The 22126-nt window shown below is 41.1% G+C and overlaps 1 protein-coding gene across 1 annotated transcript in view; it reads right to left on the minus strand.

Moving 5' to 3' along the window:
• The window catches only part of SPATA16 (spermatogenesis associated 16), a 127561-nt gene that overhangs the window by 54835 nt on the left and 50600 nt on the right, over nt 1-22126 (minus strand). Inside the window, exon 4 of the mRNA XM_075004443.1 lies at nt 4359-4443. Within this exon, the coding sequence (XP_074860544.1) occupies nt 4359-4443 (85 nt within the window). The remainder of the gene's footprint in view (nt 1-4358; nt 4444-22126) is intronic.

A 22126-nucleotide genomic window follows, 5' to 3' on the forward strand; every position in this document is an offset into this window, starting at 1 on the left:
ACAGTAAATTAATTATTTTGTGTTTATGACACCATAAGTTATTTGACAGAACTGGTTGAAGTTTGCATGGATGTTGTATGACCAGAGTAAAACAAATACCCTTAAAACATTGAAAGAATTTTCTTTTACCATACCAGTGCCTCCTTTTTCTGTAAATGTTGGAGTGATCCACTTGAACTGACATACATGTAGAAAGCTAACTACAAAAGGCCTATGTAAAAGCAGCCACAGATACTGAAAGTTCTCTCGCTGAGGTTGTAATGACAGATCCTCATGAACCAGCACATACATACTCACCAAGGTATTACATTTGCCCAATACAGGAACAGAAAAAATACTTTGTGACTTATATGACCAATCACAACTAACCCAGGTACCTCTGATTTTGCATATTTGTCATCTCCCAGGGGGAAAACTTTTGAGAAGATAGTCTGCTATCAGAACAAAAGGCTTATTTCATTGAATTATTCTTATCCTTTGCAAATTATTTGTTCATTTCAATTCATCATTATAAATAGGATTTTTTTGGCAAAATCTGTATATATCAAAAAACCCCAATTTGTGAAAACCAAAATTGGTCATAGGAAATTGTTAGTATTCATCAAGTTCCAAACTGAAAATATTTTTGGAAAAAAGTGGTGAAATTGTCTAAACACAGACATTAATCTTGTCAGTTTGAAATGACTTTTCAATTGGTAAAAACCTAGAAAAAATGGAAGTTAAATGAAACATTTAGAAATTACAGAAATGGGGAATGTTTCAACTGTCCCCATTCAGATTTTCAGTTTAAAAGGATTTGAGATTTTGATTTTTCATCCTTATTTGGGATGGGAAAACCATTGCTCACTGAACTCTAATTATGCCTCAGCCTTGTAATGGAGTGGACAGAAAAGGTTATTATTCAAAACTAGCATTATACGTCATACTACACATCATTTCACAGAAGTATAGTAAATGGAAGACCTGTTTTATCACAAGAGACTTAGGAAACTCAATCTATTTAGTTTATGAAGTGAATCTTGAGAGGGTCCTTGATCACAGTTTACATGTTAGTAAGCAGGGAGAAGATGTCAGTCAGTAAAGATCTCTTTTCTGTCGTAGAGAAATACACATAGTAATAAGCAATGTCTGAAAGTTAAAACTAGCCAAAATCAACGTGAAAAGAAATGTACATTTTTAACACAGAGAAATTAACCAACAGAATAATTTTTCAAAGGATGAGGTAAATACCCCATTATTGAACTGTCTAAATAATGATGGGCTGTATCTCCAGAAGTCTTTAGCTCGGCCAACAATTATTGGAATTGATACAGAAATTACTGTGTAAAATTTTGTGGCTCATTTTACGTAGGAGGTCAGATTACATTATCACAATAATCCAATGTAGTTTTAAAATCTGTAAGAGTTTGCGTTATCTATCTAGCTGAACCAACACAGGAGTGGAGAAGAGGAAAAGTCTAGGAGCTACTGTGTTGAGCAGAGAGGAAGGGTTGTTTGAACAGCTGTGTTTTAAGGATTAAGAGTAGTGTTCCCCTAATTTTTCCATCTGTGGGCAGACTAAATTTTGTTATATGTGTAATCCCAGAGGCACTGAGACCACTGACAAGGGCCAATAAAATCTCTGCTCTGCAAGCAGCTGGCTTTTAGCTCATGTGGTAGAGTACCTGGCTTTAGCAACCAAGATCACAGGTTCATTCCCTCCTGCCGACAACCCGGACCCCTGGGGCATTACAAGTGGGGGTGAACTGCGGGAAGATCTTAAAGGCTCAGGATGTGCTTCCTTAGCGGAGGGAAGTTTTAGCCCCAGAGGCACTGAGCTCAGTGACAAGGCAGAGTGAATGCTCTGCTCTACAGGCATCTGGCTTTCAGCTAAGACTGTAGAGCAGTGACTTCATTCTCCCTTGTCACTGGTCTCATTGCCTCTGGGGTTATATGTGCACCAAGGCATGTGGGGATGTGCACCAGCAATGGAAACACATGCTGCCCCTAGTGGAGGTTGTGGGTGCTCTGCTAATCAGCCGGGCAGCACCTGAGTCTCTCCAGGGCAGCTGCCCAAGCGCTCAGTTTACAGAGAACAGTGATTAAAATCCCCAATTTTATGCAGTAAGAGGAAGCCAGACAATGGAAAGATTCAAGAATGGGGTGACATGTTAGAAGTCAGAAAAGAGGCGAAAGATGGTAAGTGAGTCTTATTCCAAGGCAAAATCCTCAGAAGAGGAAACAGGAAGCCACTAGAATTCTGAAAACCTTGTGTCAGGCCACTGGATCAAAGTGCAATAGTTTTCCCTACATAAAAATCAGTTTATCAAAGATCCTCAAAAATCTCCACCAAAATATCCTGCCCTGAGTATGTCCTCTTTCCTGCTTTCCCTCAAAATCGTGAGACTGTCTTGCAGAATTCTGGAGGAGGAGAATGGTTAACAAGAAAAGGAGCATGCATCAATAGCTGTTGCTTTGGTTACAAAGGCACATAAGCATGTACAGACGTGACAAGTTATTTTCAGCTTTATCCAGAGCTAAAGAGAGAACATTAACATAAAGATTAGTACCAGTTAATGCTATCTGGTCCCCCTCAAGTGATGGGTCTCAGGATGATTTCATGACGCACTAAATACTGGGTAATCATTGCTATGGGCACTATTGACACTAAAGTGACCCTTAATGTTGAAGGCACAAAATTAATCAACTCAAAAGGGTAAATAGTAATAGAGAGGCAGTCGTGCCAGTCTGTACTCCAACATTTCTGCTGCTGTTTTTTTTTTTTCAAAAGAGTAAAGTCATTGTTTGTGCATCTACAAGATACCTTGCTTTCTAAGGCCCCATAATGTAGACTGATTTCCGTGGGAATAATATTGAGCCTCTATTGCCCATATGTGAACACTCCTAGATGTTACCTAGTCCTTGGTCTAGCCCATGCTAAAGATACTAAATTAAAAGCCAGTGATTTTGTCCAGTGAAGCAACATCTGCCTCAAAGTGAAAACCAAGAACCTGGAGTGATCAAACAAATGGGAGGATCTTCAGTGACACGTTACTGCTTCTGCAAACAAAGTTGATAAGCAATTCCTGGCCCAAGGATAGGCAGAAAAGAAACAGGAATGGGGAGGGCAAAGACTGTACGGTCCCATCAGTGAAGTCTTGGTGAGTTGACTTTACCGGGTCTCTTGATGCACATGCAGAAAGCACCTCAGGGGAAACACCCTTCTTGGTGCCTGGCTCATGAATCAAGCCCACAGGATGAGAGCAGAGTTTGAGTCTAAGCTGAGACAGAAGTGGAGGAACAGTCCATGAGTTACCCTCTGATGGCAGAGGATGAACCATTTCCTTCCTGTCGGGGCTCACTGCCAAAAGAGTGGACTGAGTCTTATCCACAAATTGCAGAGGTTGCATGGCAGATGGGTCCCCAGAAGGTAGGACTGCCAAACAGGTTTTGCAATGTTACTAAACAGACTTTGCAACATGCTTAGGGACAGCTTGGGTAATTACGAGGGAAGGTGCAAACTGGTAGGGGAGAAGTAGGGAACCAATGCCCAGAGAGTACATGGGAAAACTGCAACTGAAAAATAAGATCTGCTTCTATTAGCTCCTTAATCCAATTCTAAAACTAAAGAGAACAGGAAGGGGGAGAGACTCTCAATCAGTTACTGGAGTAAGTAGAGTTTCAGGAGCATAGATATGTGTTTATACACATAGATGTGTGAGAGAGAGGGGAGGGATTTAACCCGTATCAGTGAGCTAGCATTGAGTCCCTGGGCACCAATCCAGCAAACACTTTCCTGATTATTTGGAAGACTAGAAGTATTCCCATTGCAATCAGTGGGGCTACTCATGTGTTTAAAGTTAAGCATGTGTTTTGTTAGATCAGGGTCCTCATCCTACACAACCTCACGCAAGTAAGTTATCATTGTTCGAGTGGTGACACCCATTGAAGCCGACTGGACTACAAGCAATGATTAACTTTTGCAGAATCAGGACCTTAACTTGCTGTCTTTCTGATTGTACTCTCTTTCCCTGAGACCACTGGTTTGGTCTTTTATTCCTTCCAGTTTAAAAAGTATGAAAAGTAATCAGAAAAACAGCTTCAGGCAAATTAAAAAAATGTCAGTATCTCAAATTAAATTTTATAGCAGTCCATAAAATTGAAGTATGAGCCAAGGGTTAACAACAACCTTGAATTTTGCCCTGAAAATTAGTCCCAGAAAATCTACTTAATTATAAATACGTTAGCACTATACAGTGTCCTGCTGATTGATATGCCCCAGGGCTATCTTTGTCGGCAGTCTTTTAAGCACTAATCCTTCATCTTGGTTCTAATAGTAAGATGGGCTCCTCCTTCATAGTTAGACCATCAATTTTTACCTGCCAATACAGTTTGATGAGCTTGCTTATGTGCTGCTCACTGCCTCCTGATAGCCAGTACATGTAGTCAGCAGTCATGGCACTCCTATTGACAAAAGCAGAATGAAGATGTAAACATTGGGATGTGGAGGGGTGGGGTTTCAAAGAAAAGTACCAAGTTTTTAAAGCAGATAATATAGCATGAATACAAGATGAAATGTATATAAAAAAGGCACACAGTTATACATAACTATCTGTCATTGCTCAACAGCAAAACACATTTTGGGAATCCAGCAAGCATTTTTATTAGGCAGCTAAACTATATGCGAGAAAACAACCTTATGTCTTTTTCCTTTTATGTTTTTTCTATTTGTATTGTGCACAGATATTTAATGGCTGCAGGAAATATATTATTCTGGCTGCTCCTTATTATAGTTTAAAACATTTATGGACTAAAATATATTAAATACAGTCTAACTTTCTTCCAGAACAGCACTGGGATGTATTGTAAAGTGCGAGTCTGAGAATATCTCAGTCTCTATAGCAAAGTCAAACATAGTTCACCTTTGATTAAATTATGCTATAAAAAAACAAAGCAATCAGCAATCTTTGCATCTAATTGAATACGCGTTAGTATCCAGACTGTTCGTTACAACCATTGCATTACTCTTATTAGACCGGGGGATATTAAAAACTATTGTAAAGCAGATATTAATGCATTGCTTTTACTGACTTTAGAAAAACAGTTTGCTTTTATAGCTGCTTCTCTACACTGCTCTCCATTTCCTATCCTCTGGAGATTCCAAATCCAATTAAACGTGACTAGATGTAATTCCAAATTGTCACTTTAGTCAATTAAACATATAATAATCTTGTGTACCTAATTACTAGCACCAAAAGTTTATTTGTTGATGTGGTGCTATCAATGTGTATGTCTGCATGTTTCCCTTATCATCGCCTATATATTAATTGTATTTTGACATTACTGTAAACTGAATTTGAAATCCTCCCCAGTTAAGTGTATTGCCATGCATAATCCCAGTCCTGGTATAATACCCTTTCAGACTGTTTTCCAAGACAGTATTATGTTCTTAACAAGATCTGACCAAAAATTACAATGATTTAATAATAGACATTTCAAAGCAGGCCTGGCATTGAAGGAAGGGGCAGCATATTGTGACATTATATTATAAACCCAGGAACCAAATGGACTCTTTACTGTATGCATGCAGCTTCCATTGACTGCAGGGGGAGAGAGAGGACTTCAGTGGAAGCCATGGATATGCATTGTGGGGCTTGATACAGCTCAATGCCCTATATTCAGGTCTCATTCAAGTCATTGGCACAAGTCCTGTTGACTTCAGTAGGACAAAGAAGAGCATTTGAGTACATTTAGTACCTTGATTCAGGAGACACAAAGGGTGAAATCATGGCCGCTGTGACATCAATGGCAAAATTCTCATTAACTTTAATATGGCCAGGAGTTCAACTCATACAGGTAACAGAGGATGAAGGGAGAAGCTACATAAGACCTCTGCAAGATATCTGGAGGGATTTCGCCTCAGTTGTTAGAACTATTCAATATTGCTGTTCACAATTCATATGCAGGGTGGGTTGTAATATTGCCACCCAATGTGGTAAAGATAATAGTTAGTATTGCAATGAACAAAGTGCACATGGGTGTGATGCTGCACTCTTGTATCTAGCGCAAAGAAAGATAAGAGACTTTTATTATGACCAAAAGCAGTTCTTCTTAAAGTCATGTGGCAAGACCCAGAGAAGCCCAAAGAAGCTGAAGGTCTTTAGTTCTAGTTCCAGCTCACAAGACATGTATGTAATGAAGAGAGATTTATTTAATGACTGCATCCACTAGCTTCAGCTATGGTTTCTTTCCAGTACCAAAATATAGTTAGAGAGAGGTAGATGTGTTAGTCTGTATCTTCACAGAACAAAAAAGCAGTCCTGTAGCACATTAAAGACTAACAAAATGATTTATTAGATGATGAGCTTCCATGGGGCAGACCCACTTCTTCAGATCTGGAAAATTCTTAATTCTCCAGATCTGAAGAAGTGGGTCTGTCCCATGAAAGCTCATCACCTAATACATTATTTTGTTAGTCTTTAAAGTATTACAATACTAAGATATGTTATCTGTCTAGGTTTGACATGTGTCCATTTCTAAGCTTTGCTGATATGAGAAGCTTCATGAATAGGCTCCATAATCCATTCACCCAACTTTATGTTGGGCAAAGGCAGAAATAAGTGGACATTTGCTTATCGGGATTACACCTGGATCTATTACTCAACACCTGCTGCTTTTTTAAAGTCTGAATTTTGCAAATCCTTAGTCCCAGATGTCATGTCCATCATAGCCTCATTCTGATCCCTGCAGTGTGAATGGGTGACTGTGAGGATGCTAAACAGCTGGGTCATGGGCCAAATAGGACCAGGTGGCAGTTTGTTTCCCCATTCTCTCTGCAGGCAGCACTGGCTGAGCCTATCAGTCATGTGACTCCATACTGTTGAAGATAGATCCTCAAATTCACCTGTCATTTCTATGACATGGGCAGCCTGTTCCTCCTTCATTTTGCAGGGATAGTGCAGTAGTTAAAGCGCTGGACTCAGACTCAGAATTCGATTCTGTATCTGACACAGATTTCCTGTGTGACCTCAGCCAATCCATGACATCACTCTGGGACCCAGCTTCCCATCTGTAAAGTGGCAACAATAATACTTGAATGATGGCAAAAATATTCTCTTACTTCATCTCTGTACAGTGCTGAATCCAATGAGGATCAGACCTTGGTAGGACCTTGAGGCACCATTGTGCTTTCTCTATTATTCTTCCCCATTCTTTTGTTCTCATTTCTATTAGCAGGATTCCAACCATGTATAATCAGTCTTTTTCCTTGCTCTCTCCTGAAGATTTCTTTTGTTGCCTGTAATCAGAAATGAGTAACAGCTTCTTCCAGCTCCTTACCTGTGCCAAAAGGAGGCAGCACGACACATTGGAAAAAAATATCCTAGCCATGATCTGATCAAATCAACACTGCATTGACTCAGGTGTAGGAAAGGGAGATTTTGAAGCTCACGTGGTTGTGATCTATCTTGAGTGTGTCAGCTAACAGTTGACATCAAAATGTAAAGGAAAATGTGTTAATGTAGTGCCCATGACATGTAGTCATTTTGTAAATTCCTTAGCTGAACCACCAGCTAAAATCTTCTCATCGCAAACTCGGCTAACAAGGGGTGCTGGTCTGAGCAGTAATTCAAACTACCCAAGTTCCCTAATTCCTGTGACGGTGGATCCCAGTGTTCCCACCAGGAGTTTGCCTCTACTATAAATTGCAACCACACAGGACCTGCAGGATTAGCCAACAGACTACAGTTCTCCTACAAGGGGCTTTGGGACAGAAAATTTCACACAATCATTTCAGTCTGGTTGGTTTGGAAAATGGCCATGGATACACTATATAAAGAGAAGTGAGCATGTTCTTTGATTTCCTGTTTAAAAGCAACTGAGAAAAGACTCATCACGGACAGATATGAGTTTATTTTTTTACCAATGGATTTTCAAACTGTGGAAAGCTTCTGAAAAGTTTAGGGAGTTTGAAAGACCATAATTTCCAACAGAAGCTATGAAAGAAATTGCTGGACTTGGTGATATGCCCATTAATAGTGTTCTGTCAAATGGTGCGGCCAAATAACAAAATACTGCAAGAAATCTGTTACAGCTCTTGTTTGGGTCTATCACTTTTCTTGGTCATAAATTGTTGTCTTTTAGAAGTTACAAAGCTTGTGATGGAGTATCGTGGCAGCTAATTTAGAATAGATACACCCAGAACCTATTGCTCGGGAATGGCTACACAGACAGGACAACTGGGTGTCTGACACAATCCTCAATGAGATTATTGAGATTTTTGCTTGTCCATTTCATCAGAAAATAGTGTTGCAAACCCTAGATACTCATTTTTGGGCTTACTACAAAACCACAGATGTAAGTAAATGTGAACAATTTTCATGTAACCTACAGTTTACAGATACCCCCCCTTTAAAGTATAAAATATAAAATATAAAATATTTTTTCTGGGATTTTACACTGTGGCTGTCACTACAGCAGAAACCTTATTTTTGTGTATCAAAGATGTTTTCTTGTGATTGAATCTGCTTCTGGAACATCTGCAAGGTTATTGTTTTAATGGTGCCAGCAACATGACTGGTTGGTTCCTGCATGTGCAAGCTCAACTAAAAGAAATAAGCCCTGATTCACTGTTTGTTCTCTGTCGTAATCATTCACTGGATCTTCACAAACAACGAGTATCTTGTGGCACCTTAGAGACTGATAAATGTATTAGGTACTAAACTTTCCTGGGCAAAACCCACTTCCTCGGATGAAAAAAAATTAATCTTGTTCTGCAAAAGGCGGAATGAGAAGTATGTCTTGTGACAGACATACTAAACTTTGTTCGGGAAACATCCATTCTTATTTGAGAATCTGCAAAGCATAAACACATATATACATTGTCTTTGGCAGGGGTGAAGCAGTGTGCAATGTTTTACGTGTGTGCCCCATACAGTGGCATTCTCTTAGGTTTTTTTACACTTATAGGCTATGTCTACACTAGCCAAAAACTTTGAAATGGCCATGCAAATGGCCATTTTGAAGTTTACTAATGAAGCGCTGAAATACATATTCAGTGCCTCATTAGCACACGGGCGGATGCAGCAATTTGAAATTGATGCGGCTCGCCGTTGCGTGGCTCATCCAGACAGGGCTGCTTTTCGAAAGGACCCCAGCTACTTCGAAGTCCCCTTATTCCTATGAGCAGATGGGAATAAGGGGACTTCGAAGTAGCCGGGGTCCTTTTGAAAAGGAGCCCCGTCTGGACGAGCCGCGTGGTGGCGAGCGGCGTCAATTTTGAAGTGCTGTGGCCGCCCGCATGCTAATGAGGCGCTGAATTTGTATTTCAGCGCTTCATTAGTAAACTTCGAAATGGCCATTTGCATGGCCATTTTGAAGTTTTTGGCTAGTGTAGACACGGCCTGTATGAGAAATATCACCTATTTCAAAATAGCTATTTCAAAATTGGGGCTGTGTAGGCAGGAAATAGGAGCTATTTTGAAATAAGCCATAGTGTGTCCAATGGCTCTATTTAGAAATAGGTTCCTTTGTGTGTGGACACTCTATTTTGAAATAGCTGAGCACTATTCTGACCCAGAGACATGTACAGGGGCGGTGAGCCAGGCTGCAGGATTTGAACCAGGGTGGGGTGAGCCAGAGCTGAAGCCAAGCATAGGTGCGAGCCGGGTTGTGGGGGGAGGTTGAGCCAGAGCCACATGTAGGGGTGGTGAGCAGGGCTGCAGTGGTTAAGCCACAGCAGGAGTGGTAGTCAGAGCCAAAGCTGCACCTGGGGGCTTTGAACTGGGGCTGTGGGGGAGGGTTGAACCACAGTGGGGGCGGGGGGGCGGGGGTTGAGACAGGGATGCACAGGGCCAGGGAAGCAGGATTTTTACTTGCACTTAAGTTGCATTAATACAAGTTAAGCACAACTTGAAATCCTGGTTTTTGAGGGTTTACTGTAAGCTATTCCAGAAAATTTCTTATTTTGATATAATAGTAGCTTAATTGAAATAATGTGGCTGTGTAGACGTAGCTTTAGGCTACGTCTACACTTGCCCAGAAGATCAACCTGCTCAGGGTTGATCTTCTTGAGTTCGATTTTGCACATCTAATAGGGACATGTGAAATTGACCACTTAGGGGTTGCAGTCGACCCCTGTGTTCCTCACAAGATGTGAGGAGTAAGGGAGGTCAATAGGAGAATTTCCTTCCTCAATAGGGACAGCCAAGTAAGCCGAGTGCAGATACATCAATTCTAGCTACTCAGTTGCTGTAGTTAGAATTCTGTATCTGCAGTCAACTTACTTTGCCTAGTGTAGACATAGCCTTAGAAGTGAAATGTGAGCAAAGATAGCTGGGCTTTTCAAATGAGCTAAAAATGCAAGAACATACTTCAGTTTACTGTGCTCCAATGCCGTATTTGGATCCTGTGAAACATTAGCTGAAGACCTTCAGAGTGTTAATGCAAGTGCACTTGGAGCACTTGAATGTGTAAAATTTGTTTACTGAACAGATATGCATACTAAGACAGGATGCCACACTTCAAGAGATGATGACCACATGAATTACTGTGCAGCTAAGAACACTGTGAAGATTCCCTCGCCTAAAGCTAGGGTCAGCAAAACACCAGCTCACTACTGACAATCTAATGTAGCAGAAGATGGATCTGATACAAAAGAAATGTTGTGGAAGAAAGAATTTTATGAAGCTCTGGATCTGGTAAAGGCTGAACTATAGGGACGTTTCAACCAGGATGGAGGAAAACTGCAGCAGAGAGAGAAAATTCTTATTGATGCAGCAAGGGGAAAGATAAACTTTGCAGATTTTGAGGCAAACTCTCAACTTCTTCTTTCACAACAATTTCATAAACCTAAACTTTACATGCAGCTACAGTGCTGAGTGATCTCACCAAAGGGAAGTCATTCAGTATTGTTCTGGAGACTGCAACATATTTTGGAACTCTATAGCCCCAAACTAGGGAACTCTTTAAAGAAACTGTGTTTACCAGTGTCAATTACGGGGTCAGTGTGATCTTTTTCTGCCCTCCATCATGCTAAACTTGGGTACACAGTATGATGGCCCAGAAACAACAAACACACCTTGCCCTCCTGCATGTGCACAGTGACATTCTGGATACAGCAGATGTTCATTTCCTCCCTAGAGAGCGAGCCCACCTTTGGTGCATTCTGACTGCCCCCTACAATGTCTCCTCTGTCTCCCTTTCTCTTTTTAAGCAAAGTCAGATTTACGTTTGGCTACCTAAATGCAGAATAATATTCTGCTTTTCTTTAAACTCATGGTAAGCATGTTATAAACAATGTGCTTTAGATAGACAGACAGATAGATGGATGATGATGTTTGCTTCATTATGTTACCACTCTTTAAGACAATGCATTAAGTTCTCTCATTATATATATTTGACAGCAGAGATCCCCAGTCTGTGGGGGATACCTGAGACAGGTTTTGGGGCGGTAGGGCCTGCGTGGCTGGAGTCAGTGAGCCCCCAGCAACAGGGCATGCAGAGAGCATCATCCAGCTCTGCTCCTGGCCCCAGCCTGTCTGCTGGCCCCAGAAAGCAGGTCTGATGGCTCTCTCAGTCACACAGGGTCCTAGCTACAGGACCCCATTCAGGCTCAGGGAGTCAGGGCTCTGGCTCTTCTCTCTTGCAGTTGGGAGACCTGGGACCAGCAGGACGTGGGTTACTGTGCCTGGGGCTCTGCATATGTGCTGAGTGCCATCAGCACCACTCTGGGCTGGGATTCTGCTCCAGGCCCTGCTTTCAGTGGCTCAGAAACAAGTGCAATCAACAGGGATGATGGTGCAGAGAAGAATTAGTGGGAGGGGTGGCTTGCGCAAGGGGAAGGGTGGCGTGGAGTTGGAGTTTCAGGGAGAATGAGTGGTGAGAGTGTAGGAGGTTAGTGGGGAGGAAGTGACATGGGGCCTGGGCCTCAGTGGGGGAGGAGCTTGGATTGGGCGGGTGGGAGACGAAAGTGGCTTCAGGATGAAGTACCTCCCCCCATGTTTTTTGGAAGCTTTCACTGGTTCTAACCTCCAAAACTGGAAGGATTGCAGCCGCCACTCCCAAAAAGAAACAAGGGGACGATGATCAGTGAATCCCTTCTAAGGAAGGAGGAGCAATCCATCTGCTTTCTTCATTTAGCATGCCGGAGGTGTATGGCCAGCTAGGAGCCCATATATGAGACTTTACAGAAAGATTGCCAAGGATCTTCTGATTCTCTGACTACTAATCCCTTGCTGCTCATCCAGGTGGAGAATGATGGCCCTACAAGCAGCTCAGAAGTGATGACACTGCTCTGGGAGTGAAGAGGAAGGAGCTGAGGGCACAGATGGTGTTCTCACAATACTTCTGCTCAAGGATAGGAGCAGGCAGAGACAGAGCCATGCTGGAGGTGAATGCGTGGTTATGCAGATGATGTCACCAAGAGGGCATCAGCTTCCTTGAGCATGGGATATTGTTCCCAGAAGAAGGTCTACAGAGCAGAGATGGGCTCCACCTATCCAGGAAGAGTCAGCGTATCTTCAGATACTGTCTGACTAACTTAGAGAGGTGAGCTTTAAATGAGGTTGAACATGGGAAAGAGATAAAAGCTCACAAGTAAGTCAAAACCTTGGAGGTCTAGGAAACTGGTGAGAATCTGGGGAGGGAACATGGGTAATCACATTATGAACAAAGGAGAAAGCATACAGAATATAAAGAAGAAATCTAATTAATATCTTAGATGTTTATATTCTAGTGCAAGAAGTATGAGGAGCTAGCACGAAGAACTGGAAACACTAATGAATGATCACAATTACAACACAACTGGCATCATCAAAACTTGGTGGGATAATTCAAATGACTGGACTATTAGTGCAAAGTTACACCATCCTAAGGAAGGTCAGGTAGGGAAAAATGGGAGCAGGTGTTGCTTGTGTATCAGAAGATGTATGCACTTGCACTGATGTTGACATAGAAGTGGGAGCAGACCTATTGAAAGTCTTAGGGTACAGATAAAAGAGGTTAAAAGGGATAAAAAAAACTACACCACGAGAAGGGAAAGACAGTAACAAAATGTACCAATGGCTGAAGTGTTAAATGCCTTATTTCTTTGTTTTCATCAAAAAAGTTAGCATTGATTAGATGACTAACATAGTGAACATTAGTATAAATGGATTAAAATCTGAGGCTGAAATAGGAAAAGAACAAGTCAAGAATTACTTAGACAAGTTAGATGTCTTCAAAGTGGAACCTGATAAAATGCATCCTAGAATATGTAAGTAAATGGTTGAAAAGATCACTCAGCTATTATTGAGGAACTTTGAGAACTCAGAGAAGGGAGAGATTCCAGAGAATTGGAAAAGGACAACTATGTGATCAGGCTAGGTCTACATTGCATTCCACTTTCAGAAGTGGAATGCAAATGAGCAAGATTAAAAATGCAAATGAAGTATTGAATTACATATCTCGTGCCTCATTTACATATTCTTGCATGATTGCGCTTCTGGAAGAGGCTTTTCTGGAAGCAAAAACAGCCATGTAGCTGGATTTCCTTAGAAAACAAACCCCATTTTTGAAATAACCCTTCTTCCTATTTTGTTTTGGGAGGAAGGTTCTTTGGAAAATGGGGTTTTTTTTCTAAGGAACCCTGTCTACAAGGCTATTTTTGCTTCCGGAAAAGCCTCTTCTGGAAGTGTGATCGTATGTGAATATACAAATGAGGTACAAGATACGTAAAACCATGCTTCATTTGCATTTTCAGTCTTGCTCATTTGCACGCAGCATCTGAAAGTGGAATGCAGTGTATCTGCAGCTTCATTCTATGAAAATGGAAACAAGGACAATCATGTGAATTATAGACCAGTCACCTTAATTTTGGTAGCTAGGTAGATAATGGATTAAATATTCATAGAAATAGCTTGTAAGCATCTAGAAGAAAATAAGATGTAACCGTCATGAAAAAATCATGTCAAACCAACCTAATATCATTCTTTGACAGGGTAATAAACCTTGTAGATGAGGGGAAGCAGTAAATGTGATATTATCTTGACATTAGTAAGGTGTTTGATATTGTCTTGCGTGACTTTCTTTTAAACAAACTAAGGAAATATAGTTTAGAGGAACTTACTATAAAGTGAGTGTGCAACTGGTTGGAAAACATACTTAGAGAATAGATATCAAGGATTCAAAGTCAGCCTGGAAGGGTATATCAAAGGAACCCTGCAAAGATCTGATTCTATTCAGTATCTTTACAAATGATTTAGATCATGGTATAGCGTTTATAAAGTCTGAGGATGACTCCAAGTTAGGAGGGATAGCAAGGGCTTTGGAGGACAGGATTAGAATTCAAAATTATCTTAACAAAATGTCTGAAATAAATAGAATGAAATACATTAAGTACTAATGCAAAGCACTCCACTTACACTTTGCACAAATGCAAAATGGGAAATAACTGCTTAGAGACAAACATGGCAGAAAACGATCTGGGGGTTATAGTGACTCAAACTAAATATGAGTCAAAATGGTAATACTGTTGCAAAAAATAAACAGTTCTGGGCTCTATTAGAAAGAGTGTTGTAAGTGAGGCATGAGAAGCAGTTCTTTGACTCTACCCAGCACCAATAAGGCCTCAACAGGAATATTACTGTGTCCAGGTCTGGGCACCACACTTTGGGAAAGAGGTGGACGAACTGGAGAGAAGAGTAACTAAAATGATTAAAGGTCTAGAAAACATGACATACAACGAAAGATTGAAAAGAAAAAAGTGCTGTTTAGTTTGGAAAAGAGAAGATTGAGGGCAAACAGGATAATAAATGTGAAAAGATATTATAAAGAGGAGGCTGATAAATTATTCATTAAGTACTGAGGACAGAACAGGAATTAATGGGCTTATATTGAAGAAATAAAGTTTAGTTAGACATTAGGAAAGCCTCCTTAACTGTAAGAGTTGTTAAAGACTGGAATAAATTCCCCAGGGAGTTTGCAGAATCTTTGTCACTAGAGGTTTTTAAGAACAGTTTAGACAAATACCTGTCAGGCATGGTCTAAGTAATACTGAGTCCTGCCTCCATGAGGGGGACTGGACTAAATCACCTATCCAGGTCTCTTCCATATTTTGATAGTTTTTATCATTCTGTAATAGTATCTAAAGGTTGAAATCAGGGCACTGGTGCACTGTGAGGTAGCTGGCTCTCAATCTTGAAATGGTAAATATATTTATGCTTCTTTCATAATTTTAATATCTCTACAAGATTGTCTCTCGTGCACAAACCCATGCAGTTTTAGTGTTAATGTAGCTCTGTTTTCATAACCTTCCTTTCTAATATCATGACACTGCTCCTTAGAGACAAAGTATTAGATTCGATGAACCAGTGTTTTCTTCTGATATGATACAGCTTACATTCTTTGATGGGTAAAAACAGAAAGAAGATACAGCTGTACCTATCTAGATAGCTAGATATAGCTATCGCTACACATATACAGAGATTTTAGCTAGCTAGCTAGAATTGGAATAGGGTTGGAGGTAGATCCTTTTTTACTTAATTAGCCAGCTCAGGAAGTGAATACAGCAATCACAGTTCGGTTTTAAACATTTGCCTCATGTTGTGAATAAAGGGAAACTGAGTACCGTAGGGTCTCAATATTCATGAGGGCTCCATGTTGAGAACTCTTGCGAATGTTGAATTTTGCGAATATGGCAGCCCCTGGCTGCCGGCACTCCCTGCCTGGGCCCCAGGGAAGTGGCAGTTGCTGGCGCTCCTGCCTGAGGCCCCAGGGAAGCGGTGGCTGCTGGCGCTCTCTGCCCGGAACTTTGGGGGAGCAGCCGCTCGCAAATAATTGAATTCAAGAAACTTAGGTTCATGAATATTGAGACCCTACTGTATTTTAAGATCTCTGGAGATATCTGAATTGATCAGATAATCAGAGTTTCATATGAATAAAACTTGGTTTCTACCAGAATTCTGAATATGGGAGAGCGTTGTGAAATTAGCACAATCAGGGTCTGATGACTGCATATACATGACTATGGGAATAGCTACCAAATACAACAAATGGAACCCTGTGGCTTGTGATGTAGCTAATATCTTACTGGCTCTAAAATGCATAGAACTCTTATGGTACCTTCCAGCAGAGAACCATCATAACATGGAGAAGCAACACAAAGCAGTCCAGGTACTGAGCATGCAGTTCTGTTGTACTTGGAGTTCCAAATGACTTAGGCAGTGACAGACCATTAATAGGAAACAAAAATAAGTGTCAAGCAGGGACACGGAGAGCACTAACCACCAGGTCAATGTTTGTTATTGTGCAGTGGTTGCCTGTTTGAAAGAACCTGTCTTTCGGTAGTAAGTAATAACATTTGCCTAACTTGTACTGCGATTAATATAATTTGTTTAAAATGTTACCTGTTAAATGACAACTAGTATGTAAGGAAAAAAGACCTTGCAAATGTGGAGTAAAAAGCTGAGAAGATGTATTTGAAAAGGACGAAATCTAAAGGAAAGAAATGACAGGAGTCACTTAGGAACACAGGTCATTAAGCATAGCAAGATCTCAGATGCTCTGTGACATATCAAGCAAGTAGTAGCTTGCAGAGATGCAGGTCATGCAAATCTCAAGAGCCACAGAAAGTCATTCTGCTGATTTTAGGCTAACAGCTAAACTTTGATAAATAAGTTGTTTAGTCTTTAAGGTGCTACAGGAAAGCTTGTTATGTTTGAGAAAAGATGAAGTAACTTGGATGAATGAGTTAAAAGCAGATAGCTGAGGTAACTTTTAGAATAGTTTTTATACTTATTGTAAGCCATCACTGATACTTGCTCAGTTTGGTTGTTATTTCCTTCTCTGATGCACCAAATGCCCCCTCTATAAAGCAAAACCTGTACTAATCAATAATGCTGCTTGCTTCTAGTGATCAATATTAGTAACTAAAGCTGCCTTCTGTTTTTGACACTGCTTCAGCTGAACGAACTATTGTTTGACACTCAAAAGTTGGAGAGTGATAAAAAATAATGAGTAGATCATAGAAACAATAGCTAGGTGTTTTTGGGTACAGACTGACAGCATATATTGGTCTCAAATTGTATAATAAGTTACACGGTCTTTTTGGGGGGTTTGACTGAGTCTGATAAATATAAAAGCTTCTGTCTTAGCTGAAATTTATGAAGTAGCCCTTTGTAATATTTCTCTGAGGAAACAGCGCACAGAGAAACTTTTCCAGTGCTTACTTGCAGAAACCCCCCAGATTCAATTTCTTCCCTCAATACAGAAAAGTTGGACTTGACTGTTTGTCATTCTCACCAGCAGAGGTCTCCCTGCCCCCTGGCTCTGAGAAGGAAGTCTGTGACGGTAACTAACAAAAAATGCTTTTATCAAGCTGCACTACAGTGCAAAACAAGGTGGAAGGAAAATGAGCAAAATAACGTAGGATGCAGTGGTTTAGACTCCTTTACTTTATCTGTGCAAGGGTACAGCAAGGAAGGCAAAATCAATATGTGCCCTCCAATAAGAGCCTACCATTGCTCAAGAGCATGCTAATAAGTATGAGTTTGGAAGAGAACAGGACATCATTAAGACAGCAATGTATGTGTGTGCACCCCTTCTGCTAGGTGGAGCCAGTCACAACCAGGGTGAGGTTAAGTAGGCTGCATCAAGGGCAGGCTTGCTGACAGAAGGGGAGGTAAGGGGCACACTTGCCTCAGGGCCTGGAAATTCAAAGGGGCCCAGGGCTCCTGGCTGCCACTGCTACTGTGGCAGCAAGAGTAGCTGGAGCCCAGGTGGTGTGCTCTGGACAGTGCTGGTGGATGGGGTGGGGAGTCAATTCAGGCAGCATCAATAAACTCCCAACACCCGACTTACCATCCTTCTTTTGAAGCAGGGAGGTAGTGTAGACAAGCCTGTGAGACCTTGACTTTAGCAAAGGTTTTGAAATGATCTCCCATGGTGTTCTCACCAGCAAGTTGAAGAACTATGGATTGTATAAATGGACTGTAAGGTGGAGACAAAGCTGGCTAGACTGTTGGGCTCAGCAGGTAATAATCAACAGCTTGATATCTGGCTGGCAGTTGGTATCAAGCAGAGTGCTTCAAGAGTCAGTTCTGGGGCCAGTTTTATTCAACATCTTTATTAATGACCTGGATGATTGCATCCTCAGCAAGTTTGTGGATGACACTAAACTGTGGGAGAGGTAGATACACGAGGCCCAGAGTGACCATGACAAATTGGAGGACTGGGCCAAATGAATTCAATAAGCACTAGTGCATAGTCCTGCAGTTGGGACGGAAGAATCCCAAGCACTGCCATAGGCTGGGAACCACTGGCTAAACAGCAGTTCTGCAGAAAATGACCTGAGGATTTCAGTGTACAAGATGCTGGTTATAAGTCAACAGTGTATCCTTGTAGCCAAGAAGGCTAATGGCATATTGGGGAGCGTTAGTAGGAACACTGCCAGCAGAGGTAGGGAAGTGATTATTTTCCTTTATTCAGCACTGGTGAGGCCACACCTGGAGTATTACATCAATTCTGCCCCCCATCCCACAACCCCCCATTAGAGAAAGGATGTGGACACATTGGAAAGAGTCCAGCGGAGGGCAACAGAAATGATTAGGTGGCTGGAGCACATGACATATGCAGAAAGGCTGAGTGATTTAGGCTTATTTAGTCTACAGATGAGTGATGGTGTGGGATTTGACAGTAGCCTTCAACTACCTGAAAGGAGGTTCCAAAGAGGATGGAGAGAGGCTGTTCTCAGAAGTGACAGATGACAGAATGAGGAACAATAGTCTTAAGTTGCAGTGGGGGAGGTCTAGGTTGCTTATTAGGTAAAACCATTTCACTAGGAAGGTGATGAAGCACTGGAATGGGTTACCAAGGGAGGTGGTGGAATTTTTGTTAAGACCTGGCTTAACAAAAGCCTGGCTGGGATGATTTAGTTGGCATTGGTCCTGCTTTGAGCAGGGGTTTGGACTCAATAGCCTACTGAGGTCTCTTCCAAACCTATGATTCTATGATTTCAGTGAAAAGGGCTGTGGCCAGTCTAAAATATGGCAAGCACTTCCACTGTCAAAAGTGCAATGATAGTGTATGCGTAGAATAGTCAGGAGCGGTCTTAATAAGTTGTGTTCTTTGCCTCGTCCATACATTATTAAACCTTCAATAAATGACACTTGTATTCTTTGTACACCATCCTTGTGTAAGCCACTGGTGAATGTGCATGAGGGTTCCTTCTCTCTACCAATCTACAGAGGACAAGAACTGAAACAGTGGCTAGGTACACAGCCTTGGCTTTTTGCTCAGGCTGTAACAGTTTGTAGTTCTGAAAGACCCAGATTCAGTCCCAGGAGTGTCAGCCAAAAAGACAGCCTTGATGCTTACAGTAGAGTTGTTACTGATCTTTATGCCACCACGAATAGCAAATGCAAATCTGAGCCTTTGTTTCTGAGCACTTCATTCCTGAAAGTGATAGTAGTAAATGACAACCCAAAAGCATCCACTGTTGAGCCAGTCCCGCACAAGGGACCTTGCTTCACTGCATGTATCTGGGTAGCTGATATTAGGATTCTTTCACTGGCTACATCTTCTGCTGCAATGATTTTCTGGCATACCGAAGAAGCATTGCACAGGATACTGTCTTAAATTCATTCTCTACATCCTGACCCCAAGAAATTCACAGGGCCTGAGATGCTAGTATAAAAATAACCTTTGCTGCAAGATCTGTTAACATTGTGCAAACTATGTGGCCCCAACGGGACTTTCATTAGTGTAACCAGAACAAAGTTGGTTTCCATGACAACAGATTTTTATAGAAATGGGTTTTGTTTTGTTTTTTTTGGAAACTGAAAAAGAATCAGTAGAGAGATAAATAGACTGTCCTCCATTTCTTGAAAAGCAAAAACAGCTTGTAAAATTTATTTTTTAACAGGAAGTAGCCCATGGAACAATAAGTGTCAAAGGAAGTCAATTAACAGCATTGGGAGAAGAACATAGGATCAATATTTATGTGACAGCACCACAGTGACTTTAAAGTTTTACTGTTCCTAAGATCAGAATGACTAAACTTCTCAGGAACCCTCAGCTGTTCAAACATATCCTTTCAAAACAAAAAAGCAGTCCAGTAGCACTTTAAAGACTAACAAAATCATTTATTAGGTGATGAGCTGTTGTAGGACAGACCCACTTCTTCATATCATAGCGAGAAGTGGATCTGTCCCACGAAAGCTCATCTCCTAATAAATTATTTTATTAGTCTTTAAAGTGCTACTGAACCGCTTCTTTGTTTTGATAGTATATAGACTAGCATGGCTATCTCTCTGTTACTATAGCCTTTCAAATGATAACATGGAACCATTTATCTGCCTCTCTCGCAACAATACAAATTCGGAGGATTTGGATAAAATGGGACTGAGTACTAGAGTCATACAAAGACAGTACCTGTATCAGGCAAAATGCTGCATTTCAGAAATATTGAGTCTGGTTTGCTATAGAGCTGATAGGACCACCTCATGCCACTTATAAAAGAATCAGTAACAAGCTGAGTCAGCCATACAATGGCTATTAAGATCCTTCTTCCTTCCTCAGGACTGCTTAGCACTATCCTATATGGAGTCACAGGTGAACATGATGTGCTCTAGTTTAGGAAGTAAGAGTATGTGCTTTGATGCGGTTTCCTCTGCCATTAAATAGCTAATTCAGGTTGCCTCATCCATACATCCATCCATCAATTCTACCAATGTCTGGCGGGACATTTACCCTGTGTCTACATGAGCCCCGTCCTTTTGAAAGGGGCATGTTAATGAGCGGGTTTGAAAGATGCTAATGAGGTGCTGCAATGAATATGAAGTGCCTCATTAACATAATGGCAGCTGCGGTGATTTGAAAGTGCAGCTTTTCGAATTGTGCACTGCCCATGGAGACAGGACCTTCTGAAAGGACCCCCCCAGTTTTCAAAAGCCCTTCTTCCTACCTGGTGTTAGGAAGAATGGGCTTTCAAAAACTGGGGGTGTCCTTTCAGAAGGTCCCGTGTCCACAGGCGGCGCATGATTCGAAAAGCAGTACTTTCGAATCGCTGCAGCTGCCATTATGCTAATGAGGTGTGCATATTCATTTCAGTGCATCAGTAGCATCTTTTGAACCCACTCATTAACATGCCCTTTTCGAAAGGAAGGGGCTTGTGTAGAGCCAGCCTTAGTCTCAATTACACCGACGAGTCAAAAGATGGTAAAAATCATAACATTCTTCTGTCTACTTTCAGACTATTCAGCGTGTAACTTCTACCAGCTCAGTCATTTTATCTATGAAAAGAATAGCTGTAGTACGAAGGAGTCTGACTGAATGTGTGTGTTTGTGGGAGGGTAGGTCTAATATGGATTGTTTGATGCATCATCCTGGAATTTGGAACAGAAAACAGGATTTGCTCCAGGGAATTTGGCCTGGTACGACCCCAAAGAAATCAGTAGTTCTCTGTCTTGGGCACCCTCAATTTGACAGGCTGGTGAATTACTTCTGCCCATTTTTTGTATACATACATGCTACCTGCACCCCCAAAATGTTCTGGATATGTATAATAATAACAGGGTGGGAAAAATAATCAAACAAGGAAACATCACTATCCTCATTCACATGCATAGAGCTGGTAGAGTTAAATGACAGCTCATGCTAACAAAAGCATATTTAGACTTTCAAAAACTGCAGCTAAACACCTGCATACTGCAGTCTATCTGTAATATACAGATTGCATTCTACACTATTAACAGGATTGGATTGATGCTAGTGTCTCCAAAAAGATGCTGCTGCTTAGCTTAGTTTAACACAAGGCTGGAACAAAAGATTCACACAGTTATTGTAACATTATGTTAAATTAAGCTGAACTCACAATACTACTGTCACTTATTTGGATCCACTTGGTCTCCATCTGTCGGAATGTTCTCCTTTACAAAATACACAATAAGCTCATTTAAAATCAACTAGTTGCATGAAAGCTTCCTGCCATGAAAAAAAGCTGATGCAGTTCCTTTCAGCTTGCTGATGCAGTACTCTTGTTGAATGATTACTTATCTGCAGCAATACCAACCACTTTTTTTCATTACTAGATATCTGAGCACCTCTTTTTCTTCTTGGATCACATTGTGCTCTCTGATATTTTCATTTTTTATGCATTACTTTCTAGGAAAGA

The sequence above is a fragment of the Carettochelys insculpta genome, chromosome 10, assembly GCF_033958435.1.
Source record: "Carettochelys insculpta isolate YL-2023 chromosome 10, ASM3395843v1, whole genome shotgun sequence".
Lineage (NCBI taxonomy): Eukaryota > Metazoa > Chordata > Testudines > Carettochelyidae > Carettochelys > Carettochelys insculpta.